Genomic DNA, 26,658 nt, shown 5'->3' on the forward strand with positions numbered 1-26,658 from the left:
CATCGCTGGGCTGCCGCTCTCGCAGGCTGTGATAGAGCTTAAATAAAGCTGATTGAAGTTTTAAAACACTTTATTGCCTCCTGTAGTTGGGTCTCAGTCACCTGGAGACTTGCAATACTTGGGGCATTGCTCCCGTTACAGAATATTTATGCCAGCCCCCTGGGAAATGGGTTACACAGGAGTGAGTTTCCCCTGCACTGGTGATGTACGTTGGATGGAAGGGGGAACGCAGGTTTGAGCCCAGGCACAGACCGTGTCCTACCAGACCCATCACCCCCAGCAATGCCCCCACAGGGGCAATGGCCCAAGCAAGACCTGGTGTGGGAGCAAATTACAGCCAAGGAGCCCAAAGAGGCTGAGCTGTGGGTGTTTAACAGCCACCCAAGACCACAGGGAGTAGGTCTCTATTTCCCAGTAATAACAGGGTCTTGCGATGGCCAGTGGTCCCCCAGCCATGCCAGTGGGGCTCCCCCCAGCATGAGAGTCAGGAGCTAGGAGAGCCCCAGTGCTCAGCAAGAAGCCCCAGCTCACACCCACTGCCGAAAGCTGGGCAGCCTTTCCCTCCCGCAGCCACCACACACCCTTCAGCAAGGTGCAGTTTAGCAATTCTTGCACAGGCTCTGCTAACACCGCATCCAATTATGGGGCCAGGCTCCCAGGTAGGTTTTACCTGCTTAGGCTGACACATCAACAACCCACTTTACTCTGAGCAGTAATGTGACCGCTTCTCCTTCTGGCTACAGAAAGTTGCGCTGGGTTATGTCTTAGCCCTGTAAAACACAGCATAGACTTGCAGGCTTCTACCTCTGCCAAGACAAGCCACCTCTGCAATAAAGACAATCTTTGATTTGCAAGCGGTTGGGTCATTTCAGGTTTCATGGTCCTGCCAGCACTAAGCTCACCTGCAGCCTGGCAAGACCCAGCCACGCAACAGCCTAGTGGTCTGCACAGTCCCCAGGGCCCAAAGTCGCAGACCCCTTCAAATCACCCACCCAACACTTTAACGGACACAGACACATCAGGTAGGTACCATTTATTGACGAAAGTACAGTACCAGCCCAAGAAAGGGACTGATCTCTCAGCACTAAAATTAACATGACTGTAATCAAAGATTAGATTTTGTTACCTGCAACCTGCTACCTCGTTAGTACCTCATTCATGGCTCACCAACTCAGCAGGAAGGCCTGATATCCCTGAAAAGTTACAATTCATTTGCAGTGGTAAAACCTTTGCATCATGCTGTCCCCTTACTTCTCACCTGCGCTCCCCTCCACACTAGAAGCGAGCTGTGCCCCACCACAGCAGCCCCAAACTTGGGAGCCACAGAAGGACAGGGCTCTCTGCGGTCCCAGCCAGAAACAGGGCAGCTTCCTTGCAAACACACTGCAGCTTGCTCTGCAGTGGTCCTTCTGCCCCATGGGGAGCTGCTGGGGAAGATGACACAGCAGATAATGGTCCCAGCTGGCTTCCAGACTAGCTTCTTCAAAAAAGCCCCAAGCTCTGAGCTTTGGGCCCACAGATTGCTATTGGCGAAGAGCATGGAGAGAATGACCTGAATGTGCAGATGCTTCCCATAGAGGTGGGCTGGCCAGGCTTTGTTCCACAGGCTGTTACAGTCCCTGAGCATGCCCGAGGGAAGGTGCAACTGAAAGGGAGAGTATTCATATAATGGCTATCCAACGCCCAGGGATTGCCACATGGGAAGAGCTGCGGCAAGCACAGCCCAAGGGCAGTGCTGGGGCGGGAAGGTGGAGCGCCAGCATCTCCGTCCTCACTTCACCCATGCAGCTGGTGACGCTCTCCCCCAGCACATCTGCATGGACAAAACCCACGGTCCCACAGGCAGCTCTGCCCAATACATGCAGAGACACTCCAGCTCTTCTCCGCGTGGGGTCTGCCAGAGAAGAGCCAACTGTGTGAACCACCGTCTCTAACCAAACAGCAGTGTTTTGATTCAAACTATTCCCTATTGGTTCTCCATGTGTGGTTACCTGTTAATAGTCTAATGGTGCATCCCTCGGTGCCATTCACCCTTACAATCATTTGATTTTCTAGCTGTGATTACAAAGCAGCGCCTGCATAAGGTGACTGTAAACATGCAACAGCCGTACATCAGCCTCCTGCGGCCTCATGCTTTGCATCTCAGGCAGGCGGTGTAACGGGAGAGAGGGCCAGGCACTGCAGCAGCTCAGGGGTTGAGGTCAGTGGGGTCACACTTCAGCATGACCTTGACCCCCTCGCCCCTCTTGGTGGTCTCAAATGCCTCAAGAGCCTTTTCCAGGGGGAAGCGGTGCGTAACCAAAGGCTTGACGTTGATCCGCTTGGATGCGAGCAGAGCAATTGCCACAGGCCACCTGCAAGGGAAAGAGAGAGCAGGAGATGAGAGCAGTCACCAGTCTGGAGCCCCAAGGAAAGAGCAAGGAGGAGCCTGGTTTCATTACAGTAATTTCGTTAGCCCAGGCAACCAAAGGGAGTTTTGCCTGCAGTCTTCTGGAGGCGGGTCCTCAAGCATCAGGCAGAGGAGATGGGACAAGCCAACTGCTTTGGGCTGTCAAGCACCAGGAAAGCAGGCACTGCTACACAGACAGTGAGACAGTAGGCTGTGTTTCACCTGCAGGAGGCCAAGTAAGTGAAAAATCACAGGAAACAACTATACTTCTGAAGCGTCGAATGGAAAGCAAAACTGCTGTGCGCCACTCTCCTCTCGTCCAGCCTCCTTGCTTGCAGACTGATCACTGTGGAGTTCAAACTCACCGACTTGATGCAGGGAGAAGAAAGGAAAAGCCTCAGTCAGCTTCCAACCTCTTTTCTGGCAGAGACTTGCTCAATTTGATTGCCTTGCCACTCCATTTGAATGGGCCAAATTGGAGTGATGGGGATACACAGGGATGCAGCAGCTAATATAATTCTTAAAGACATTTCTTATTTTAAGAAGGAGCATGACTACATCTCATAAATCCTTCCTGGAAAACAAGCCCTACAGACTAAGCAAAGATTCTTGCTCCACTAGCAAGAAACTACAGCTCTGAAGAGAGCAGAAAGCAGGCTGTAAACATGCAATGTTGGGTCTAAAGCCCTGCCCAAGGAGTACAAGATCAAATAGAGGAAGCTGAGCTTCTCCTGCATTCAGGGTGCCAGCTTTCAGTACACTCAAAGACCTGTCTGTCCATGAGCCATGCAGTTCACTTCCCTGTAGAGAGCACACATGCCTTCAGACTGGCTCCAGATGTATCTTCAGCTCCAGCAAAATGATCAAAACTAAACAAGGCTCTTGCTCATCCCAGCATCCGCTGATCTCCAACAAGACTGACAATGTGATTTCCTTCCATGAAGAGCAAGGAGACCAGAGCTGGGCATGGCTTGGCATAGGATGGTGGCACCTGGGATTTTGACTCTTTGCCCAGAATTAAGATTCCCCATATCCTTTGCCTCAAAATGGACAATGTAACAGTTAGGAAGGGGGATGCCAGGAAGCAGCCAGCTTTTCACAAAGCAGTGTAGGGTCAGGGCCGGGCTAAGCCGCTGCTTAAAGATCTCCCAGCACAAGGGGTTGAAGCAGCTAAAAGCTGTGTGTTCCCCCCTGCCGTGCCATGAGCCAGCACACTTTTAGACAAGCCAGTCTCTTCCAAAACAGCCCCAGCACCTGGCCTTCCCTTTCTATAGGTCATAACAGCTGAAGGCACAAATATTAATTACGATTCTTTTTTCCCATTTTGGCCTGCTTGCTTGCAGCAGAGTAAGGGTTTATTTGGTCTCTTCCTTTCTTTACACCAAATACTGCATGAAATGGGACGGTGGGACAACCCAGCTGGGCTGCTTTGTTGTGGTCAAGTCTGCAGTGCAGGGCTCATCCAGGAACCAAGGCATAAAATGCAGGACACATCAGTCAAACTGCCTGCACTGCAGCACTGGCATTTCAGAGTGACATATCGTTTAACCAACTGTAAGGAAAACCAGCCTTTTCCACATCCTCTCTCCTTCTGGAAAGCAGGAATTTCTTAAGGACAGACTTGGAGACACATCAGCCCACGCTGCACAAGACTCACGTGTTGCAGTAGCGGAATATCCCCCGGATATCCACCTCCCGCACGGCGGCATTCACGATGGGCACAGTGACCATCTCAGGCCCCAGCCCCACCAGCACCAAGGTCCCACCAGAACGAGTGGCCTAGAGAACAAACATACAAATAGGTTATATTTTGTCAAACAGTCACCAGAGCCTGGGCAGCACTCTTGTGGCTGTAATGAACTGCCTGGGGCACCACAGAGAAGCCAGGGGAGAGGCAGGATACTGTCAGGAGCCCCTAAGTGTGAAACATGCAATAAACAAGGCTTAAAAAACAATCTTTCAAAAATCTCTGAAAGATTTTGGGATCTAAATCTCATTCTGAAAAATGACTGGCCCTTAGGAGTATGAAAAGTACTTTTGGATTTCAATGGGAGAGATTTAAAACTAAAAGCCTGATGCTCCACTGGAATTTTTCTTTCTACAGCTTGTCCCATTTGTCTCCTGTCCTTTCATTGTGAAACTCTGCACTACCTTCTCCACATCGTCCCGTTAGGCAGTTTGGGGTAGCAAAACATCCCCTTCTTAACTGCTTTCTTCACCTGCTGGAATTATTATTCTTAATTATTCTCCTTATTTGGACATAACTTCAACTTACTGGAAGATGCTGTCCTACAGCTACTGCTGCATAGCCATGCTTGGGTTTTGAAGTCTTACTGTAGTCTCTTTGGTAAGTGGTAAAGCACCTGAGCATCAAATCAGACAATTGTCCCTATGCTGCCTGCAAAGACGTTAACTCTTTAATTGTCTCTCTTAGTTTGTTGTCTAACGAGCACCTTCTCTCCCCCACACCAAGCCCGCTGAAATTAAGCACCATGGGAGAGAAATAACTGTCATTCTCTGTGGCATCCCAGAAGAAGAAAAGCCAATGCCACCACTGCTCTGCCTTGGGAATAAGTGGTACTCACGTAAATGCCAGCCTGGATGCAGGCTTGCACTCCTGTACACTCCACAGTTATCTCAGGCATGCAGCCAAGCAGACTTTCCACTTTGGAAGCCACTTCCTGTGGGGTCTCGTTCTTCACCTGAATGGTGAAATCTGCCCCCACCTCCTTGGCTTTTTGCAGGCGAGAGGCAGATAAATCTGAGGAAAGACAAAACAAGTCAAGAACTGGAGCATTATGTGAAGCAGGAGGGGAGAAAGAACCCGAGCCTGCTATCCGCTTTCTATCCCCATCTGATGTCTCAACAGAGCCACTTTGGTGACCAGCTGTCAACTCTCTCAGGAGCGAAGACGGGTTCATTACGAGGTAGGACAAGGTGGGAAACTACAGCGCACTAGTACCTTCTCAAGAATGCACATAGACCACCCAGACCAAAAGGCTTCCCACCCTTGATGCAAGTAGGCTACCCTAATGCAACCACCTTGATGCCAGCAGCACCTAACCAGGGGAGGAAAGGGTCTACACTCCCTCCTGCAACTTCACGCAGCCTTTGGTGAGGAGGCAGGGAGGATACCTGCTCACTTTTCTGGGCAAGCAGAGAAGGATGAGAGATGAGGACAACTTAAACACGCAGGAGATGCCAAAGGCTTTCCAGCTGCAGAAGAAGGTGTGCTTCAAAGAGGCTAAAGCATAAACTCACAGATGAAATCGACACCATGCAAAGCAATGTCTGAGTGAAGAACAGCTGCCACCACTAGACTCTAGGGGTATCTTCTAAAACAATCAGTTCGTAAATCTCTCAATTTCTCTTTTGTAACAGCTGGAACACCGAGAGCGGCCCAAGACAAACTAGAAGGCTAAGCTTAACTCCAAAGGGCATGCACATCAATGCTGCAAGCAGGAACCACAGCAGGAAAAGCCTGCTGACATGTTGCTGTCCTGACACTGCAGAGGAGAGGAACCTCAGTGCAGGCAAAGGCAAAAGGCAGCAGGAGGGCAGGATAGACAGGGCAGTGCTGAGCTACACTCGCCCTGAACAGTTTGGGCTGTTCTTACCAAAACTGCCACTGTCCAAGACTGCACTGCCCAGCGTCTCTCTGGCAATGACTCTTTCATGAAGTAGCTTCACTAATTCATGTGGGACCTTAATCCACTAGCGAAAACAGACTGTAAAAAACCACATTATACACACACTCAGCAAGTTAACCTAGGGAAGATCCTACAACAAGGCAAAAACCCCCAATTCACTTTTGCATTTTCCTTCCCTGGCTCTCAAGATTATTTGCTATTGCTCATACCCTCAAGGATACCTCTCAAAGGGCACTAGACAGAGGCAAAGTTGTGCTGATCTTGCTCCCTGATGGCCTAGAATCACCTAGCTATGGACAACACAGCACTGAGAACATGTCTTTTGGGTTTGTGTGGTGGGGTTTTGGTAGCAGGGGAGGAGGCTGCAGCAGTGGCTCTTGTGAGAAGCTGATAGAAGGTTCCTCGGCTCCAAGTCGGACCCGCCTCTGGCCAAGGCCAAGCCCATCAGCAACGGTGGTAGCGCCTCTGCGATAACATATTTAAGAACAGAAACCTGCAGCAAGGGAGGAGATTGGAATGTGAGAGAAAGCCGTATGCAGACAGTAAGGCCAGTGAAGAAGGAAGGGGAGGAGGTGTGCCGGAGTAGGGGATGCCCCTGCAGCCCATGGCGAGACAGCAGGCTGTCCCCCCCCAGCCCCTGGGGGGGAGCAGAGGAGCAGATGCCCACCTGCAGCCCGTGGAGGACCACATGCTAGAGCAGGGAGATGCCTCCAAAGATGGCCATGACTCCATGGGAAAGCCCACGCTGGAGCAGACTGTGACTGAAGGACTGCAGTCTGCAGACAGGACCCACGCCAGGGAAGTTCATGAAGAACTGCAGCCCACAGGAAGGACTCACACTGGAGAAGTTCGTGGAGAACTGTCTCCCATGGGAGGAACCCCATGCTGGAGCAGGGGAAGAGTGAGGAGTCCTCCCCCTGAGAAGGAAGGAGCAGCAGAGACAACATGTGATGAACTCACCCCAACCCCCATGCCCCATCCCCCTGTGCCACCAGAGGGAGGCGGGAGAGAAAATCGGGAGTGGAGCTGAGCTGGGAAGGAGGGAGGGCTGGGGGGAAGGTGTTTTGAGATTTGGTTTTACTTCTTATTATCCTTGTTTTGATTTGAGTGGTAGTAAACTAAATTGATTTTGTCTTTTCCCCAAGTTGAGTCTGGTTTTTGCCTGTGACCATAATTGGTGAGTGATCCCTCCCTGTCCTTGTCTCGACCCATGAGCCTTTCTTTATATTTTCTCCTCCCCATCCCACCGCGGTGAGGGAGGAGTGAGTGAGCGGCTTCATGGTACTTTGTTGCCAGCTGGGCTTAAACCACAATAAGATGTCAGGTTCAGAGGATTGTTAACGTGGCCATTTCACTTCTAACGGTACTGGATGAGAGCAGATCATGAGGTCTCTGAGGGCTTCCTCAATGAACCATCAGCAGATGCTTTCAGCTGAGCAAAGTGCAGAATGCATTAGTTGTCGACAGTAAGCGTTTCCCTGCTGTTACAGACCTCTCCCATCCTTTTACCCTCCTTGTAACAGCATGGAGGCTGCCGAGTATCTCTCAAGCAGTTTCTGTCACAGATGAATGAGCAGGCAAGCCCATAAAAAAAAAAGGAGAGGATCTGGTAACATGGTGAACCTCAGATACCCCATTAACACAGAGCAACAAAGCTGGTGATGATAAAAGTCTGTGAGGGCATGGCTGTACTCTGGTACTCTGTCCAGAGGGATCTTGATGGCACTGTAAATAACTTTTGAAGATCCATAAAATGGTTGCCCTGGCAGGTAGCCACACTGTTTGTCTCTTCTCTTCCACATTCACTGGAAGGAAGCCACCCATCCCTCTCCAGGCACCACCGGTGACGAAGATATCTCTGGAGATAAGGAGGTGGACAGCAGAGAAGAGTGGCATTTCCCAGGCAGAAACAACCTCTTTGCCTTGCACTGAAGCAGCGGTCTACAGGGGCCTGCATGCTGGCACCAGAAAAGATGTCCTGATCAAAGGTGGTAACTGAGCTGCAACAGCCAAGATTTCCTAGACCCAAAACTGAGGAGTGAGCAATGTCTCCTGCCAGAAGTCCTGGGCTTGAAGACTCAGAAAATGATGCCTTTGGCAGGGACCCACTCCTCTCCAGGATACACAGCACACACACCCACCACAAAGAGGAAAATACCCCCCTCATCAGGGTACAGTCTTCAGAAAAGTCAGAGATGGGGTTGGGGGAAAATAGCAAGGGAAAAGAGAAGAAGGACAAGGCCACTGCTCTGACATGAGCTGTTCTGACTCAGCCCCAGTGCTGGGAGGAAGCCAGGCCAGAGGACCTACCCTGCCCATCACACAGCAAATGTGACGTTACTTACTGCCAGGGCAGGCGATGGCCATGCCCCCACCGGCAGCAGGAGGGCTCAGCATGCTGGATACGGGCACGCCCACTGAGATGAGCAGCCAGGAGACCTGTGGAGGGAGTTTCAAGAAGGGATAACAAAGGGTAATAAAATGCAGATGAAGGAGGAAAAGCCAAGGTAATAAAATGCAGACAAAGGAGGAAAAGCCAAGGCCGAAAAGTAAGGGCAGCATCACCCTGGAAGCATCGATGTGGGCTCTCGTTCCTGTGGCTGCAGGAGGCATTAGTCACGTCTGTCCCTCCCAAGCTCTGAGCACTGGGCCTCAGGCTGCGTGTACGGTCATGCTTGAGCTTCTGCTAGCTGAGCTGCACTCAGAGACCTCCCATGCAGCAAGAGCACAGGCATGGGCACTTCTGAGGCACTCAGAGTGCTAAGAAACACTTCTGCCTGGCATGGCTGGTGCCTCCCAAATCTCAGCATATGGCAAGGAGACCATGGGGGCTCAACAGTGCTCCCAGCAATGGACCAAACTCCCCATGAAGTTTGGTCTCAAAACACCAGCTTGCAGCAGACACAGCTGGATTCAGCCATTTATAGTACCTGCCCAGTCACTAATGTATTTTATACTGTCTCATTGGCAGAAATACATCCAGATACAGTGTCCTGAAGCAACAGGCCATGCCAGCCAGTGCATTTCAAAGTGGCCACAAAAGTCACTCTCAGGCAGCAAAAAAACCCCACACTTTTCCTATAGTGGGCCTCTGGTTTGCTGACCTGCTCGGGAAGGAAGTCCTCACATCAGAAAGGCATACAGGATGCAGCAGCAATACTGTCAGACCTGGTCAGGGCTGTGATAACATCTTGGTATACCTGGCCTAAGTGAATCACCGCTAAGCACTTAATGAAGCTGACAGATCTGCAGGTTATCAAATGAGAAGTTTACCGTATTGTTCAGAGCTCCAGACACTTCTGAGTCTTGAGATGGACCAAGTCATTTGGATTTTAAACCTTACTGTGGCTGAACCCCACAAAACTCTTGGGAAGCTGATCAATTATACAATTAAAGCGTTGCATCTTGCCTCTAGTCAGAAATTTGTTTTCACTTCCCAGATGCTGGAGCTAATTAAAGTTTTGGCTCCCAGACTAAGAGTAGCCCATGCTTGTATCTCTGCTCCCACAGAAGTTATCAAATTATACTTAAGCTTCTCACGATGGTTTATGAGCCAGCTTAACAGGCAAATATTCTTGAAGCTCTCACACTTTCTATGTTGATCTTCCTTCACAAAGGAGCTGAACTCTCTCCAGTTACTCATCTTCCCTGACCTTGACTTCCAGGGTTTCTGGAGGCACCACCACCCAGGACTTCAGATTTAGATAACACAAGGGGAATAGTCTCCCTTAAGCAGGAATTACTAAGTGTACTTTTAGTGACACAGTAAGGCTAGACAGCCCAACACCACTGTACAAATACACAAACTGTTACTTCACTTATTGGGGAATAAGGCTGCTCTTTTACATGCCTCTAAGGAGAAAAGTGGCTTTTCAGAGCAACAGCAATGTCCACAGCAAGGCAGAGGACAGGAGAAGGTTGCCCGTAAATATCAAGCAGAAGAATGGAGAAAGCCATAGACCTTAGGGAAGAGTAGTTGAGGAGCCATGAAACAAGCTGATCTTCCGCACCCAACTGCAGTCCATTAAATATATCAACCCCCTGCCCCTCCACAAGGGAGAACACCAGTCTGCCAGGAGTAAGGCACTTCAGGGAAAAGAGCAAAGGTTATCAGAAGCACTAATACATTTTATCAGGCAAGATGCCGTATCTGGGAGGAAAGGCACGCTTTAGTGCACACAAGCCTTTGGAAGGGTAGGGCTAAGCCTTAGTCTTTAGCTACAGTGCCAGCTGCTCTCCAGGAGTCCCAGAGAAGGGACCCGACTCCTCAGCAGAGATGTAACTCTCCAAAATTCATTGACTCCAGGTGTGCCAAAGACACACACCACAGAAGCTGTAGGAGGTGGGTTCTCCCCAGGTCAAGAAAAAGCTCTTCTAGATATTTCTAGATTTGTGTGTGGCTTGTCAAAACAAAACATTTGATGCCTTAAGTGTTGGCAGACAAAGCTCTTCACAGACAAACTCATCATAAAAAACTCCGGGCAATGCATTCAATGAATCTGGTATCAAAGTACAAGAGTGCCTTTGTGGACAGACAGTCACCTCACAGTTGTTGGCTCATAAAGCCAACACAAAAACAAGGGCAGAAAAATCCCCAACGGCAACGAGCCAAACTAAACCTATTGCTCAGCTCATGACACGTACAAATATTTGACTAGGGACAGCACCTCCAATGGGTGTCTCTGAGCATCTCAGCCAAACACCTCTCAGGTGGGAGATGTCTACAAGTCAGGATCATTACCCAGGCCAGGAATAAAGATAAGAAGGGGCTAATTCCATGTAGCTGAGCTTGCTGACCCTACAAACCAGGTACTAAGAACTTCCTGTGGCCACCTGGAGCCCTATGGCACATGCTATACAGACCTGCTTGCCAAAGGTCCCCATGAGCAGTCTACAGGCAGAGGCAACAGCAGCGCCCAGTGTTACAGGGAAAAAAACACCCAGGCAGGACTGGGGATGGGATGGCAGGCTGAATCAGCTGCCTCAGCCCCACCAACCACTGCCAGCTCACCAAGCCCTTCCCCACCCAAGGACTGGGTCACCCACCAGCCCCTGCACCAGCTCAGCTCAGCAGCAATCCTTATACATGATTCAAGAGGCAGAGCTGCTTTTCCTGCTATAGCAACCACAATCCTCAAATGACAATGCTTTGCAAATCTGAGGCCTGGACTGATCATGTCCACCAAGCACACACCTGCAGGGTGGGGCTAGAGCTAAAAATGCCCTGGACTTGGCAGCAAGAGGATTTAGGGAGGAAAAGGCAATAATCTGCCTTACGTTTTGACATGAGCTACTACCGAAGGATGCTTTTGCAAAGGCAAGAGGGTGGAACCTGAATTTTGTCTCTCAACCCAAAGATGGAAACACAGTAATCAAGAGGTCAAAAATACACCTCGCCTGAACTGTGGGAGGTGGAGTAACAGCCTTCTGAAAGGCCCATGTTGGGGTGTTAGCCCAAAAATGCTGCAGCAACCTGTGATCGTTGTCTAGTCATACCTGTAACTGCTCCTCCCGGCCATCACCACTCAGAAGGATCAAAGAGTAGCAGCAGAAGCTGGAAACACCACTTCCAGGCCCTGTTCAAACCCCAGGTGGAAATTTCAACCAGAAAACATCTTCAGGTTACCCCAGCTCTCCATTCCTCTGGGCAAGCTACACAGAGAAGAGCCTCAACCTTTCAGGAGAGGTGGAGGGAGCTGGGCTGTGTTACCATGGCAAAGAGAAGGGAGGATCGAACAGCTGTCTGCAACAACCAGAAGGGCAGCTGCAAAGATGATAAAGACTCATTTCAGTTGTTGCAGACAAGGGGAAATACCCACAGATGAGAGTTTGTGAGTGGACCCCAGAAAAAGCTTCTTCATTAAGAGGCGGTGCAATCCTGGAGTAGATACCCAGAAAGGTGGGATCTCCATTGTCAGAGATTTTCCAGATGCAGCTAGACAAAAACATGGCTGCAAGCGGCAGCTGGACTAGGAACCTCCAGGACACAGTTATACAAGGAAGGCCCATTTCTGAAATGCAGGGACCCTGAAAAGGCCATTTCAGTCATTGTGGATAATCAGTGGAAAATTAACACGGTAACAGAAAGAAGGGCAGCAAAGGAGGACTGGAGAGGCACAATGTGGCTGCACACAGAAAGGACTGTGCAAACCCTGTGTCCAGGCCATCACCTAGCACTACAAGAGAGAGGAAAAAAACCTGCTCAGAGCAAAGTTCCAAGAATAGCTCCAAACAGGGTATAAAATATGCTGTGTCGCCTGGTCTGTGTCCCTAGGTGAAGACTAGAAGCAGATATAATCAAGGTCTAAAAGCATTACACGGAAGATGAAACCTGATCGTCAAGGCTTGATCTATGAGCCAAAGGCAAACCACAAAGCTGAGGTCATAAGAGCTCAAAACAGAAAAAGAAAACAATCAGTGACCAGAGGCACCAGGAGCAAGCAGAGCTTCTGTAACTCAGAGCTTTGTCATACAGATGCATTGCCTCTTCCCAAAAGACCTGCTCCAAGTCTGAAAAAGGTCTCTAGGCTTGGTCCAAGGACCACTCATTAGCCTCTGATTTATTCTCCTTGAAGCACTGTAGTCACTCCACCCACACAACTTGCCTGTGCTAGGAAGCAGAAGTTACTACCCTGGTCCGCCAACCTAGCAGAGAAGCACCAGTTGCAACTGCATCTTCTTATAGATCCCAATTAGTGCAGAGATCAAAGTCTTGTCCTGGGGAATGAGGTGTTTATTAGGATTCCCTCCAGACAGGTGCACGCTACTACTCCATTCATGAACAGACTTTCCACTGTGCTTGGGCTGCCTTCCCCAGCAGTTACCTTGACAGAATAATTTGGACCTAGTCAAAGTGTTGTATTGTGGGAAACAGGCACATTCTTAAAGGTAAGAAGGACTTACCTGTAATTACCACAGCTGCTGCACCCATCATCTTAGCAACAAGCACATTAACAAGGCCAATCGGTCCTGGGTACAAAGGGGAGAAAGAGAACATACGCAACTGCCAGACAGCACCAGTCACAGGCTCTGAACATGCCCAGAGCTCAGCCTGTTCCTAGGCTAAAGGAGGCTCCGACTGTGTTTCCAGGTGGGCAGATCTGGAATCACAGCATCACCACAATCCCAGGGTAGTGAGACCAGCTGCTTAGAGAGCAGCTATTGCTACATGAGGGGCTCTGCAAGGAAAATGCCACCCACTTCTCTGCTTCCTTGAGCTGGGAGGCTCAGCATGCCCAGACACTGCACTTTGCATTTGGGCTGCTCAAAATGCAGCACTGTAGTGCAGCATGGGCAAGGACAGCCTCAAGGGCCCCCTCGGCATCCCTGTAACTCTGCCACGACCCACGCTTACAACAGAGCCTAGAAGCACAGCGTGCACCTTGCCCATCCCACTCCATGCCACGGCAGGCAGAGAACCGAAGGACTGAATACATTCACCATACCAGAGCCAGACACGAAGACTTTGCTTCCCAGAGTGACTCCCGCTCTTTTGCAGGCATGGATTCCCACTGAAAGAGGCTCGATAAGGGCTCCTTCTTCAAAGGTGACATTATCTGGAAGCCTAAAAGAACCAGACACAAGCAACATCACCGAACAGGTTTATGATGGGGATGAGGAAAGCCATGACACTCGAAGATCAAACATGGGTCTAAATCACAGTGGCTAAATAACACTCACCCTTGGTCTGAGAAATGCAGGGCTGGAACATGTTTCCAGAGGTTATATCGCCTCTTTCCCTCCGCTGAAGCAGCGTCAAATGCACCTAAATCATCTACCAGTGAGGTTTGCCCACGCACCAAACACAGGGACCCACAAACTTCCCCACATCATCTCTCCAGTACTTGGTGAGTCAAGCCAAAAACTCCTTTGCCACTCGCTTCCTTTGGAATAAACCCCACAGTTGCACATGCACCAGCCTGAAGGCTGCCCTATGGCTGAGACCCATCAGCGGGCTCCCAGATCCCTCATCTGGGTTGAATCATTCAGCAAAAACCTAGAAGATGACAGCTACAAAACCAGCCACTTCCTCCCAAGCAAAAACTTGTGATGTTGTCTGAAAATGTTATTTTAACAACACACAGGAAATCAGTGACAGTGGGTCTGGACAGTGAGAAGTTAGTCCCATCCACACCAACATCTCATCCTGACAGCAGCTGCTTGGGATCCACTTTGAAAGAAGCTTCCTGCCTGAGGACTCTCATGAGAAAAGCATTCAAGTGCCTCCTTCTGACTGATGTGATCCTGAATGCTTCCTCTGCAGACACCAAAGATCAATCCTAAGGACGTTCCTGCTCATGGAAGTACCAGCTCCATACAGACTGAGAAAGAAGAAGCCCCAGAGATAGACCAGTCTCAGGGGGTGTCTTGGTTTAACCCCAGCCAGCAACTAAGCACCACGCAGCCGCTCACTCACTCCCCCCCATCCAGTGGGATGGGGGAGGAAATCGGGGGGAAAAAAGTAAAACTCCTGGGTTGAGATAAGAACGGTTTAATAGAACAGAAAAGAAGAAACTAATAATGTTAATGATAACACTAATAACATGACAACAGTAGTAATAAAAGGACTGGAATGTACAAATGATGCGCAGGGCAATTGCTCACCACCCGCCGACCAACACCCAGCTAGTCCCCGAGCGGCGATTCCCTGCCCCCCACTTCCCAGTTCCTAAACTAGATGGGATGTCCCATGGTATGGAATACACCCTTGGCCAGTTTGGCTCAGGTGCCCTGGTTGTGTCCTGTGCCAACTTCTTGTGCCCCTCCAGCTTTCTCGCTGGCTGGGCATGAAAAGCTGAAAAATCCTTGACTATAGTCTAAACACTACTGAGCAACAACTGAAAACATCAGTGTTACCAACATTCTTCGTATACTGAACTCAAAACATAGCACTGTACCAGCTACTAGGAAGACAGTTAACTCTATCCCAGCTGAAACCAGGACAGGGGGCTAATACCTTAGACTATTTTCAACACCTTGTGTAAATGCACTTATGTGGGTATAAAGTTGCAGAGGTTTATTTGGGTTTCTAGTGTATTTGCTAGAGTACTTAAGCACAGGCTTGCTTTTAAGGAAATGTGTCAGTCCTGCCACAATTAAGAACATGCTCAAGTTTGCAGAACTGTATATGAAAACAGATGTGTAATGCTGGCAATTTAGTGGGGCCACTCAGCACCACACAGAAAAGCAGTTTAGCAGGGACACCACTTTCTATTCCTGTTCTGCTCTAAGTAGGATGACTTTGTTTCAAATGACAGAGGGAGGTGGTGTCAGCAGTCAATGTGGCATTTCCTGAAAAGCAGCAGTAAAGTTAGCTCAGCTCAAAGAATCAAAGGCCTTCAGGCACCGTCCTAAAAAGGCAGGGATATAAGAAGGCAGCAGAAAAGAAACCAAGAGCAGGGAGCAAATGGGGAAAGGAAAATAATTAAAGGGTAAAACAGTGGTGACATCCCAGGAAACATGTAAGGAATGTTTGTTTATGTCTGGCACCAGAAGAGATAAGCTACACCTGCCTGACAGACCATTTGCAAAGTGGCTGCCATCCAAGCCTTATACATGTTATTTATGGATCAGAAAGCAATAAAACCTATTGTGTTCAAGTAAAGAGTGCTCACTGCAATACTCAAAAGGGCCAAGAGGCAATTGTTTCAGCTACCCTCCCCCCCAGGGAGTACATATTTCTCTGCAGAGGGAGCCCCGACTAACTTGTAGCAGTAGCTGGCACTGTGCTTGTAGTAGCGGCACAAGTTCCCATTATCAGGAGGCGTTGCGCAGAAGAAGATGGTTGGAGACAGGTTATAGCGGCCAGTTCTACAGAACTCATCCATTTCTCTTGGGACGCCAGGCTCAATGGCCACTCGATCACCTGCCAGGGTGAAAGCAGACTGCGTTACTCGGGAAGAAGGTGGGCAAATAGATATGAGTAGCACTGAATAACCACAGAAGACAGAATGAAACCCTGGCACAAGAGAAGCATGAGGGACATTTGCTAAACGAGTAAGATCGCGCTGCACACACCAGGCAAGTTCCTAACGCTTCCTTCACAGCGGCCTCATCACCAAGATCTTCACAGTTACTTGAAAAGAGCCGGTGTTTCAGAGGCACAGAGACAGAGCAGATGGAAGCTCAGTCACATACAAACCTCTCTCCAGCTGTCTTGCACTCAACCTTAGCAGACAAAAAGGCAGCCCTCACCCCAGGCAATCACAGAGTGATGAGATTTTTTTTCAGAATCTGTAGTAATCGGAAGAGGAAATAATTAGGACAAAGCAGGTGAGCTCCGCTGGCTTCCACGCTGGAAAGGGTTGTTCCTTGGGAAGGAAGCTTATGGTGCAGAAGCACACCCAGGAGTCAGGCAGGATTTATCACGGAACAGAGCCATCTTGATGCTATGATGGAGTAGCCCAGATGCTGGAAGGACACATGCTGCAGGACAAAGAGTCATTATTTAATTGCAATCACGAGGCAGGACAGACTAAAGAAAAAACCTGTGTGACCGTAGTACAACTTGCAAGTACTTGCAAGGGACACAAGACAGCCCATTTTATTTGGCAGAGGAGGCCAATCAAAGCCAAGTCTCCCAGCGAAGCTCTCCACCAACAGGCTTTCAGTCAGACACAGTGACAAGCAGGTTGAAGTAGAGAGCCATCTAGCCCACTGTGCCGCCTCTGATATGGCCAACGGGGGATGTCTGGGGGTGAGAGGAGCAGGACAAACACATACTGAATGTTCTCCCAGCCTCCCATTATATTCACCTGTGGGGCCTCCCAAGCTGCATGTGGCTTCTTTGTATTTAGTAACCCTCGACAATTTCTCCTCCACCTTCCACCATGTAAACTTTTAGCATCCACGTCATCCTTTGCCAAGGAGGCCTGCAGGTCTGCTACAACTTAGGTGAATGCTGCACCTGGCTCCCATTGTCCCTTGCTCTTGTATTGGAGGAACCAGAGAACAGGCAACCTTTATGTGCCCTGTCCCTGCCCTCCACAAGCCTTCAGACCTGTGTCATGTGTCCTTGAATTGTCTCTCCAGCTCCTAGCTCAAGCTCCTAATTTAGTCATTCATCATAGAGAACCTGCTCCACATCTCGTCATCTCCTTGTCCTCCTCTGAAACTTTTTCACTTCTTTTATATCCCTTTGGAAAGATGACCAGAACCGCATGCAGAGCTCCAGATGTGCAATGATGTCCTCCAACTGAGTCTCTGTCCCTTGCCTAACACTGATTTGCATTTTTCACCACTACTGAGCCAACATTCCCATGCACTGTGTCAGACCCAAAGGTCTCACTCTGCAGCAGTGATGGTTGGCCCATCATTTTAGATATGCAGCCAGTTTTGCTTCTTCTGTCATGGACACCACTTTATGTTTATCTTCATTGAATACCACCTGCATCTTATAGGCCAGGCACCCTTAAGGTCTCTCTGTAACTCCTGCTAGCTCTCCCATGTCCTCTCCACCCTGCCTGAGTTGCTACCATCAGCAAACTTTGGAAAATTCACTGCTCAGTCCATTTTCTAGAATATTCATGAGCACAGCAAACTGTAGAGGTCACCATGGGGCCTGGTACAGTTGCTCCAGCGACCTCTGTCCACTGCAGGAGGCCATTTGCTCCTTCAAGAACACACACAGGGAAGAAACATTAACAGTAGGTTGTTGTCAAGAGCAACATACGTAGTTTCTGAAGCTTTTATCTAGCTTCTTCAAAAGGCACCTTGTACCAGCATACACTCTGCTCTGCATTAGACTAAAGTCGGACCAGCCTAAGATATCCCAGGATAAAGCACACCTAAGAAATACCATAAATTACAATGGCCAAGCTGGGTGATTAATAGCAGCACAGCGACAGCCTTTGAAAGAGAAGGTCACGCTGTGCAATTCACACCTCAGAAGAGCAGATAAATTTACCTAGCAAAAAAGCACAGCCCATTATCAACACATTCTCGGGGAACTGATTAGCAGGAAAACAAATAAAAAGACAGTTTTGATTCCAATTACCTGGTTTCAGATGAGTCACGCCTGATCCCACTTTGACAACAGTCCCAGAAGCTTCGTGCCCCAACACCATGGGGTCCTTCACAACAAAATCCCCAATTCGACCATGCTGCCAGTAGTGAACATCAGACCCACAGATCCCAACAGAATGCATCCGCAGGAGGACCTCTGACAGTAAACAAAGAAAGGTTACTTGTAGAAAAATTTACCTTCTCAGGCACTGGGAGAGCAGCATGTGTGCTGTCCCTGTGTCCCACAACAAAGGCCAAGCCAGCACTGAAACACCCGAATTTACTAGCATTAAAGAAGCGTACCAGAACTGCACGTGCACACATTAGGATGGATGGCATATTCATGAGATACGCGCGGAAATACAAAACTATACAAGGATTTACAAATCAGGAAAGCTTAAAATACAGTAAGACCCCTGTCAACAAAAGCTAATACAATCTAAGAGGGGCGTAACTATTACTGGACCAAGGATTAAAGAGCAAGTCCATTTAATTTTTCCTTCTCCCTTCCAGTTTCAGCCCTGGAGAGTTAGTGAATCAAGTTTCTATCAGCCCATATGCCTAGCCTACTAATATTTAGTCCTGCAACAAGAACATCTGACATGTCCCAAGTGCTGTTTAATGTGAAATACATGCATGACCTGATGAAACAGAAAGCAAAAAAAGTCACGAGTGTATCTGTGACTGCTCCAGCTCTTCTTTTCAAGTGGAAATGCAGCATTAACTGTTTCAGCCACACATTCTTTTCTGGATTATTTTATACTTTCTCAGAAATATTTTATCTCTTTATTATATCAAGGAGCGACAGAAGAGAATGAGGAAAAAAAAGAGATTAGCAAGAGAAAGCAGACAGAAGCAGTCATCTCTAGACCTACCATCAGGACCCGGTTCTGGGATTGGACGGTTTTCCTACGGACAAAAAGAAAAAAAAGCATTCAGTTGCTTGTGCCAAGCATAGCCATGGGAATATCTCGTGGAAATTCAGTCTAGGCTAGCTCAGGTAGATCTGTAAGTAGATCAGGTTTTTGGTTCTGTCTGCTCAATAAGACATTGCTGTGCAATGAGGAAGGATATAAACGTGCAGTCCACACTTCCTCCCTAAGCTCACCTCATTTTGCTTGTACAGTGGAGTAACATGGGCATCCATTACGAGTGAGCACACAGCCAGCTTGTAAATCCACTCTCCAAATTATTCTGCAGTAATTTCCCCTTCCCTGTCCAGACAAGAGCCACATACTAAACCTTCCTGCACTGGAACAGCTTCAAGTTTCAGCTGAATTCTTCATCTCACTGCCTGACAAAAAAATTCACGTTCTGTAGCCAGGAAGATTCTGAACCACCTATTTCTATAAAAAGTTATATTGCAGTGTTTATATTTTTATTATAAATAATAGGAAATATTTTTACTACATAATGATAACTCTATGTATAAATTAATTGTAAACATTACTGTAAATCACGTTTAAAGTCACATCCTCTTGTAATTGGCACCTCTTTATGGGGTGAGTGATTAAACCAGAATTATAAAAGTAGTCACTTGGCCCCAAGTTATTCTTCCACCCAAAAGGTCTGCAGGCCTTTTGCCTTCACTGAACTCCCTCAGGTGCCTCAAAAGACAAAGCAATAATTTTGCTGGGGTTTACATCAAGACAGTACAGTACCCACCTAGCACCCACCCCTAGGATCACATCTCCAAGAAAAGCCCCACCAAAGTTGTTAGTGCTAAAAATGAACCCTTCATAATCCATTTGCTGCTCAAATTTTCACGCATCTTAGAACCCTTTACCCACAGCCCAAAACTGGGCACAAGAACTTTGAGCAGACCTCCTATTCACACAGTTTCTCTTCAAAAATTCAGTGCATATACATTAGTGACCCCACAGTTGGTTATTTCTCATTGCAAGAGCATCTTCAGTTAGCCACAAAATTGATCTCTGGATTTGAGAGATGAGCGATCGCTTTATAGCAGTCCTTCACGTATTAGCTTCACCAGTTAAAAGCTGCTACATAACCACAAAGACAAGATTCTCCGCTGCCCTACCGCACAGAAAGCGGGGTATCCCTTCCTGCTTTTGGGGAGCACTGTTTTGTGTTTTAGCTAATTAAATACATTCTCAATCCCAGCATATCCCTCTACTCGTACTTTGTACTTCAATCTAAACATCACAAAAAGAGAAATTCTAGAAACACATTCTCAAAGCACTGCTCTGATAAAATACCTGCTGAATAATCAGTGCCTGTAAGTGGGCAGGATGGCACAAATTCTGTTGACTGGAGTGCAAATCAAAGTACAACTCAACCTACTGAAATTTTCAATGTTCAGAACTGTATCTGCATTGTTTCTATGTGGGGTGTTTGGTTTGTCTCATTAAGGAGCCAGCCCAGAGCATTATTTTTAGAAGTTGATCTAGATGTAACCTGTTATATAGAAAATGTCCAATAAGCATGGAATCTGGTAACACATCAGAGGTACAGACCACCTCAGCTATCTCAAAGGGCCTGAACAGAACAGTCCATGGTGAGAGATAAAGCAAGCCAACTTCTAGCTGAAAATGTGTATGTGGCATTCCTCAGCCCAGAAAAAAACACTTTTTTTTAATAACAGCTGTGCCAAAAACCAGACATCTCTGTGGAGAGTGAATCCTCCAGCCTGATCTGCAGAAAACAGGGAGTGACCAAACTGGAAGACCCCAAAATATTTCAGGATACATGTTCTGCTCACTGTCCGTTGTTCACTGAGAAGTTCTGAGACAGCAACGGGTATAACTGAGGATGTGAAGGAGATGCAGCAAATGTTTTCTGTGAAAGTAGACACATAAAGAAAGGATATGGTACATGTATAAAAAACAACAAGTCCTCAAAGGGCAGCAAATGGGAGCCTGTGGATCAAGAGAAGAGTCAACAAAAATGAAGTCAACACATTATTGCATAACACAGGTCAGCTGTTGAAGTCATGGTGACTCTCCCCATGTGAAACAGTCCACAAGAATCAAGAAAGGTGTGGGAATTACGGGGAAGATGATCTCACCTAAGTTTAGGTATCAACACAGATAACAAGTTCAGAGTTCACTGCCTAGACTCCTTATGTGATCAGTGGGGCAATGCAATGAGTACCATTCACACTGTGGCAAAGAAACTTTAGAGAAGCGCAGGAGGATCACACCCCAAGGGGCTGCCAGTAAGGCCAGGGGAGCACTGACGACCACCTCTGATGTCTCCAGCAGTATGAATATCCCAATGAAAACTCAGGCCTCTGGGTGTAAGTAAGTTTAGAGGCCAGCAACACAGACAGGATGGAGCCAGCATCCACCCTCACAACTCTCATATGCCTTTATAAATCACAACATTTTGGAAACGCATTCTTGAACTACAGGGACCATCTGCCTCAATTCTCTCTCACTGTGGCAATGCCTTTTATTTCTAATAAGTCAGGCTGCATGTACTTCTAGTGAAATTGCAGTAGTATCGAAGGTGGCTGGGAGTCACACAGGAATTACCCACACGAACACTGCTTAGCCTTTGGCATGTGTCGCTTGAGCTGTGCAGCAATGGTAAAAAATCAACTGCTTCCTTGATAATCATCCCCCAAACACGCTGCTGCAGGTATCCAAAGTCTGCACGTTTGTAACAGCGCTCCTGCCAGAACTGTTTGTACAGAAAACTGCCTGTCAATGTTTGCCTACGTAAATCTTCCTTCCCTGATCTGGCACTTGCCAAACTGGCAAACACAACCCTCCAGCAGCGCCGCAACGATTCAGCACCCAGCAACTTCCAAGCGCTCGCAGTCAGAGAAGCAGAATCGGTCTGAAGCACCAACCGAAAATAAAGGCCTCCCTCTCCAGGGGGTTACCCCACCACAAGCACAAGCGTGACCTGTGCGGCCGCTCCCTTCAGACTCTCCTTGCTTTCCACCTGGATTCTCACAAGCCCCAAGCAGACGGGAGTCGCTACTGAAGAGCACCCACTCCCCGTCCACTCCACTCCCCTCCATCCCCCGGCCCTCAGCCATGGGGTAGCCCCGAAACTTATTCCCCGCCCCGAGCACGGGGGCAGCCGCTGCCCTTCCCCGCTCCCAGCCCGGGGGCAGTTCAGCTCACTGACCCGGCATCGGTCGGAGAGAACCGGGGGTCCCCGGGGGCTCAGCCCGAGCAGCCTCCCGGGCCGGCGGGGAGCTGCCCGCCTGCGCTGCGGCCCAGTCCGGCCCGGCTCCCCCCAACCCCGGCCCGGCCGCCCCGGACCCGCAGCGCCGCCGAGCACCGCCCCGCTCCCGGTCCCCTCCGCCCGGGGCCTCGCCAAGCCTCGCCGAACCGAACCACGGCAGCCCGGGGGGCGGCCCGCTCTCCCACCCCGGCCCGTACCAGGCGCAGGTCGCCAGCTCGGTGCACCACCACGGCCAGGTTCTGCACCGGCGCCGCCATGGCTCGGCTCGGCTCGGCTCGGCTCGGCGCGGCGCCCGGGTCCAAGGGCCGGCGGCGGGGCCTCCCGCGGTGGGGCCGCCTCTCTGCCCCCCGGCCGCCCTCCGCGCCAGGCCCGGCGCCGCCCCCGCGGCACGGAGCGGGCAGGGCCCGGCGCCAGGCCCCGGCTCAGGCCCCGGCCAGGGCCCAGGCCCAGGCCCAGGGCTGGGCCTGCCCCGCGGGGCACCCGGGGCCCAGCAGGCCGCAGCGTCAGGCCCCTTCAGCCCCACAGACTTACCCCCCCCTGGCACTCGCAGCACCTGGGGAGCAGCTTCAGCTGGGGGCCCACCGGCCGCCCTTCCCTGCACCCTAACCCTGGCCGGATGCGGGCTTGGGCAGGGACATAGCGGTCCCGGTGTTTCAGAGCGTAACTGGGTGCCACCTGGCCCTGTCCCTTCTCCTGCCGTGTCTGCCCAGATGCCTGCGGCTTCTGTGCTAAACGGAGCGGCTTGGTTCAAACCACCGCTGGTGTGAAGCCAGTGGTAACACGGCACCCTGTGCTTTGACTAAAATGCAACAAAATAGGGGCCCGTGGGCTTGCCTGGCCCCAACTGGACACAGAATGGTTGGAAGATGGAGAGCTCAGCTGTGAGAAAGGCTTGGGGGTGGGGGTGGGGGTGGGGGGGGCACGACTGGAAAAAAAATACCATATTTCGGGGATTCTGGGTATCAGGATAAGAGGTTTTCCACCCAAACAGAGTTGGCAAAGATCTCAAGAAGATTATCCACTCCAGTGTCCCCTGAGAGCATTCTGAAACTGAAAGCTTTGCAAGCTTGACTTCCTTGGAAAAACAGAAAATGTACAGGATATGTCATGCAAAGTTGCCAGAACCAGCTAAAAATAGCCTGCACTTTTAATATTATTGCTTCCTCTTGCTTGCATGAATGGGAGTATCTATGAATTTCCCTTCCTTCTGGCAAAAATGTTTCACCTTCCAGGCAGACAAGGGCTGATGTGTTTTTTTCCTCCCTAACTGTCTCATTCCCTGTAATGTGTATCTGAGTCGGTCAGCATCAAATTAGTGGCTGTGAGCCACCCCTGTGGTTACTCTGAGGGCAGGGAAGGAGCGTGTGTGTGAGGGAAGCTGGGACAAAACACCTTACTCAGTATTTACACAGCAAAGCAACTCCTGCCGCATCCACTGCCTCAGTGGATGAAACAGGAATATTTACATTTCTGCAAGTTACGGAAAGACGGGGAATGGCCATCTCTTCCTGGACATGCTTGTTTTCTCAAAGCACCCGTTCGCGCCTCTCCTTTTTAGGATATATTTGCAGCTAACATGCAAACTTGACTTGCTGTGCAAATTGTTTGCATTGTTCTGTCTGTATCCCAGCGTGGAAGCCACTGTGAAATCCCACAGCTCTACCAGCAATGTGCAGCCTGGCCCTTTGGCTCCCTAAATCTGAAGAAATCTGGAGGCATGTACTGGGGGCTCTGCTGGGAACTTGGGGCTCTTGCTAGAATACAAGTGCTTTGGGTTCTTATGTCGGTTTTGTTCCCCAAGTGCATTGCAGGGTGTTGAGGGCTGCGCTGGGTGCAGTCCCAGGAGTCATATTCAGCTCCTGCATCACTAAATCTCTCTCTCCTAATGGACTCTCTTCCCCAGTATTGCTGATTGTCAGATAAAACCCTGAATAAGTGGAGCTGCTTAGAATTAAGCATGTCTGGGGATGCCCGGGAAGCTGGCAATTCCCATGCAGCCTTATCCCTCCTTTTCTCAAGGGAAGTTTCTCCCAGGCTCAATGTTTGCCCTGGATAATTTCTCGCCATTTGAAACTACCTCTGTTTCTTGGGGTGCAGTTGCAGAAGGCCATTGCAAAAGCAGTGCTGGTTGCCTGCATGCTGCAGCACACACCAAGATTTCCTCTGTGTGCATCAAACAGACCAGGCCAATGGCAGGTGTGTTGGGCAAGCCAAAAAAATGTGTGTTTGAATTGCCGCGGGCTTTGTCTTGTTATGAAAGTGGCTTCTGTGCTGCTTTGATCTGCTTTTGCACAGCAGGGAATGCTCGGAAGAACCCAGCCTCTGGCTGCTGCTGTGCCCAGGGTGTCACTGCCTTGACAGGGTGGGGTGGCAGATTTAAAGTGCTTTGGTTTTGTCATCATCTCTCCCAGGAGGAACCGATCATGCTGGCTCTTCCTCTCAAGGCACAGCAATGCCCTTGGCCAACACAGCCCTGTGGCCAGACAGCTTCTGCTCCTGCCCTGCACTAAGATGGGGAGGAAGGTGGTTCCTTGCCAGCATTTGGGCAGAGAAGTGGCTTTTTGTTGGGGCAGAACTGGTTCCTTCAGCTGTTCTGCTCCTCCCTGCCATGACTGTCAGCATGGTGTCTTCAGTTTCCTCCCCTTTCCCACTTTCCTTCTGGATCAGATCCACTTCACATTTTCCATCTGTGTTTTCTCTGCCAGTATTTGCTGCCTGGCAGCTAGCTCCAGCGTGCAGACTGGGTCTGCTCTTGCTTCAAGATCATGAGGATTTTGCCAGCTGCTACAAGTCCTCTGAGATCCTCATTTAAAAGAAGTTTTGAAGCTGTTGGCATGGTCCATTTCTCTTTGTTTGCCTTCAACACTGCCTGGCAAGTTCTTTTGACTGCCAACGAAAGAAAGCTCTAAACAAAACATACTTAGGACTTAATTGCACGTTCATTTCTTTTTCACTTATGCTTACGGGCATCCAGCTTTTACTGACCACAGAGGTCATTCACATTCCTTCAAGCATGCATTAGCGGTGTTATAAAGATCATGTCATAACCATAAGCTGACCTTGCAAAACAGTCCTTATTGCCAGAACTGTTTCACTTTGCATTAGTGTCCTGGTTTCAGCTGGGATAGAGTTAATTGTCTTCCTAGTAGCTCAACAAAAATATGTGTTTGCCTTTTTAGTCAATGATCAGGATCATTGTTGCCTCTCTAGGAAGGAAAATAGGTGCTTTGTTGACATGACTATAACTCAGTTCACTTATAGCAGTCAAACTCGGCATGTATTTTCCTTGTTTGCAAGTTGTGAAACACCTCTCTGGACCGTCTCGGGTGAGGAGAGCGGTGGCATGACCTCAGGGGGACTCATCTCCATGTCTAGGAGGAGGAGCTCCCCCGAAACAAAGGGCAATGCCACAGGTCACACACAACCCAGTTCCCCATGGAAGGTGAGGACATGGAGGGTTTTGGACCCCAGGCTCCTTGCAGTGATTCTTTCAGCAGTTCCATGCGGTGGGACAGCCTTGGGTGTAGTGTTGGCATGGGGGCCCTGTGTGGAGAAGGGAAATATCTGCTCTAAGTATCAGATGGCAGTGCAAGCCTTTGCCTGGTCCAAAATGTAACCAAAGGGCTAAATTCCCTGTAGCCTGAGCCCAGTCTCTCCACCTTCATGAGTTCTCCATCTCCATGCACAACTCAAGTAGAACTTACATTGGATGCAGCTACTTCTATTCCCTTCCCCTTATTTACCCTATAAATTATTTCCATGTTTGCCTGGGAGGCATTGTCACCCTTAGGAGGGTCCCTCTGAAGCTCTTGCACATCCCAGCATAGCAATTCTAGTTCTGACCAACTAGATCAAGTATTTTCTCCCAAACTGATGCAGAAAATTCTAAGACTCCTATCCAGATCTACCGGCACCTTTGACAACAGTTAGAAAAAGAAACCAATTAAAAAATACAGTAATAACGTCTTTCTCCCAAAGAGAGAGATGCCGTAACAGCACCTCAGACATAAAGCCACCATCTTGTGACAGCCTTATCTCACCTCCAAACCAAAGTAAGCACGAGTGTTAGGGCTGCATAAGGTAGGTCACGGCCACCGGACCTAGATTCAGATTAAGTCTGCAAATGAAGTTCAGTAATCCAATGGAATATCTCCAAGTGTGGGCAATTATATTCTGAAATAATAACACCAGGTTGTATTTTTAAATATTAACCCCCTGCAGAGAGAAGCCCTCAGAGAATTTTATCTTGAGAGGATATATTCCAAAAAAAAAAAGAGCCTCTGTTGCTGAACGTGCCAACAGGGATGCAGGTCAAAATACCTATCAACACTCCTTATTTTTAAATGTTTACTCATACCCCGAAAACCCATTCCTTTGCTTTTTGGGGTCTTCGAGTGGACGACCACAGAGCTTGCCCCTGCTCTTTGTCCTCTGAGCACTTCACCAGATGCTCCA

At 49.2% G+C, this 26,658-nt stretch overlaps 1 protein-coding gene across 2 annotated transcripts; it reads right to left on the reverse strand.

Moving 5' to 3' along the window:
- Positions 1-1,018: 1,018 nt before the first annotated feature.
- Positions 1,019-22,570, reverse strand: SORD (sorbitol dehydrogenase). Of its 2 annotated transcripts, none has more exons than XM_049812006.1 (9): positions 22,401-22,570; positions 18,918-18,951; positions 18,035-18,199; positions 15,745-15,904; positions 13,485-13,603; positions 12,943-13,008; positions 4,975-5,150; positions 4,047-4,168; positions 1,019-2,354 (listed from the first exon to the last, which is right to left on the reverse strand). In XM_049812006.1, the coding sequence occupies exons 1-9, from the start codon at positions 22,458-22,460 to the stop codon at positions 2,189-2,191; spliced, it is 1,068 nt and encodes a 355-aa protein (XP_049667963.1). In that variant the 5' UTR covers positions 22,461-22,570; the 3' UTR covers positions 1,019-2,188. The 2 variants fall into 2 exon arrangements, with proteins under 2 accessions (XP_049667963.1, XP_049667964.1); XM_049812007.1 differs by lacking the exon at positions 22,401-22,570 and adding an exon at positions 19,151-19,460.
- Positions 22,571-26,658: the final 4,088 nt, after the last annotated feature.

The sequence above is a fragment of the Accipiter gentilis genome, chromosome 10 (genome assembly GCF_929443795.1).
Source record: "Accipiter gentilis chromosome 10, bAccGen1.1, whole genome shotgun sequence".
NCBI classification, from domain to species: Eukaryota; Metazoa; Chordata; class Aves; order Accipitriformes; family Accipitridae; genus Astur; species Astur gentilis.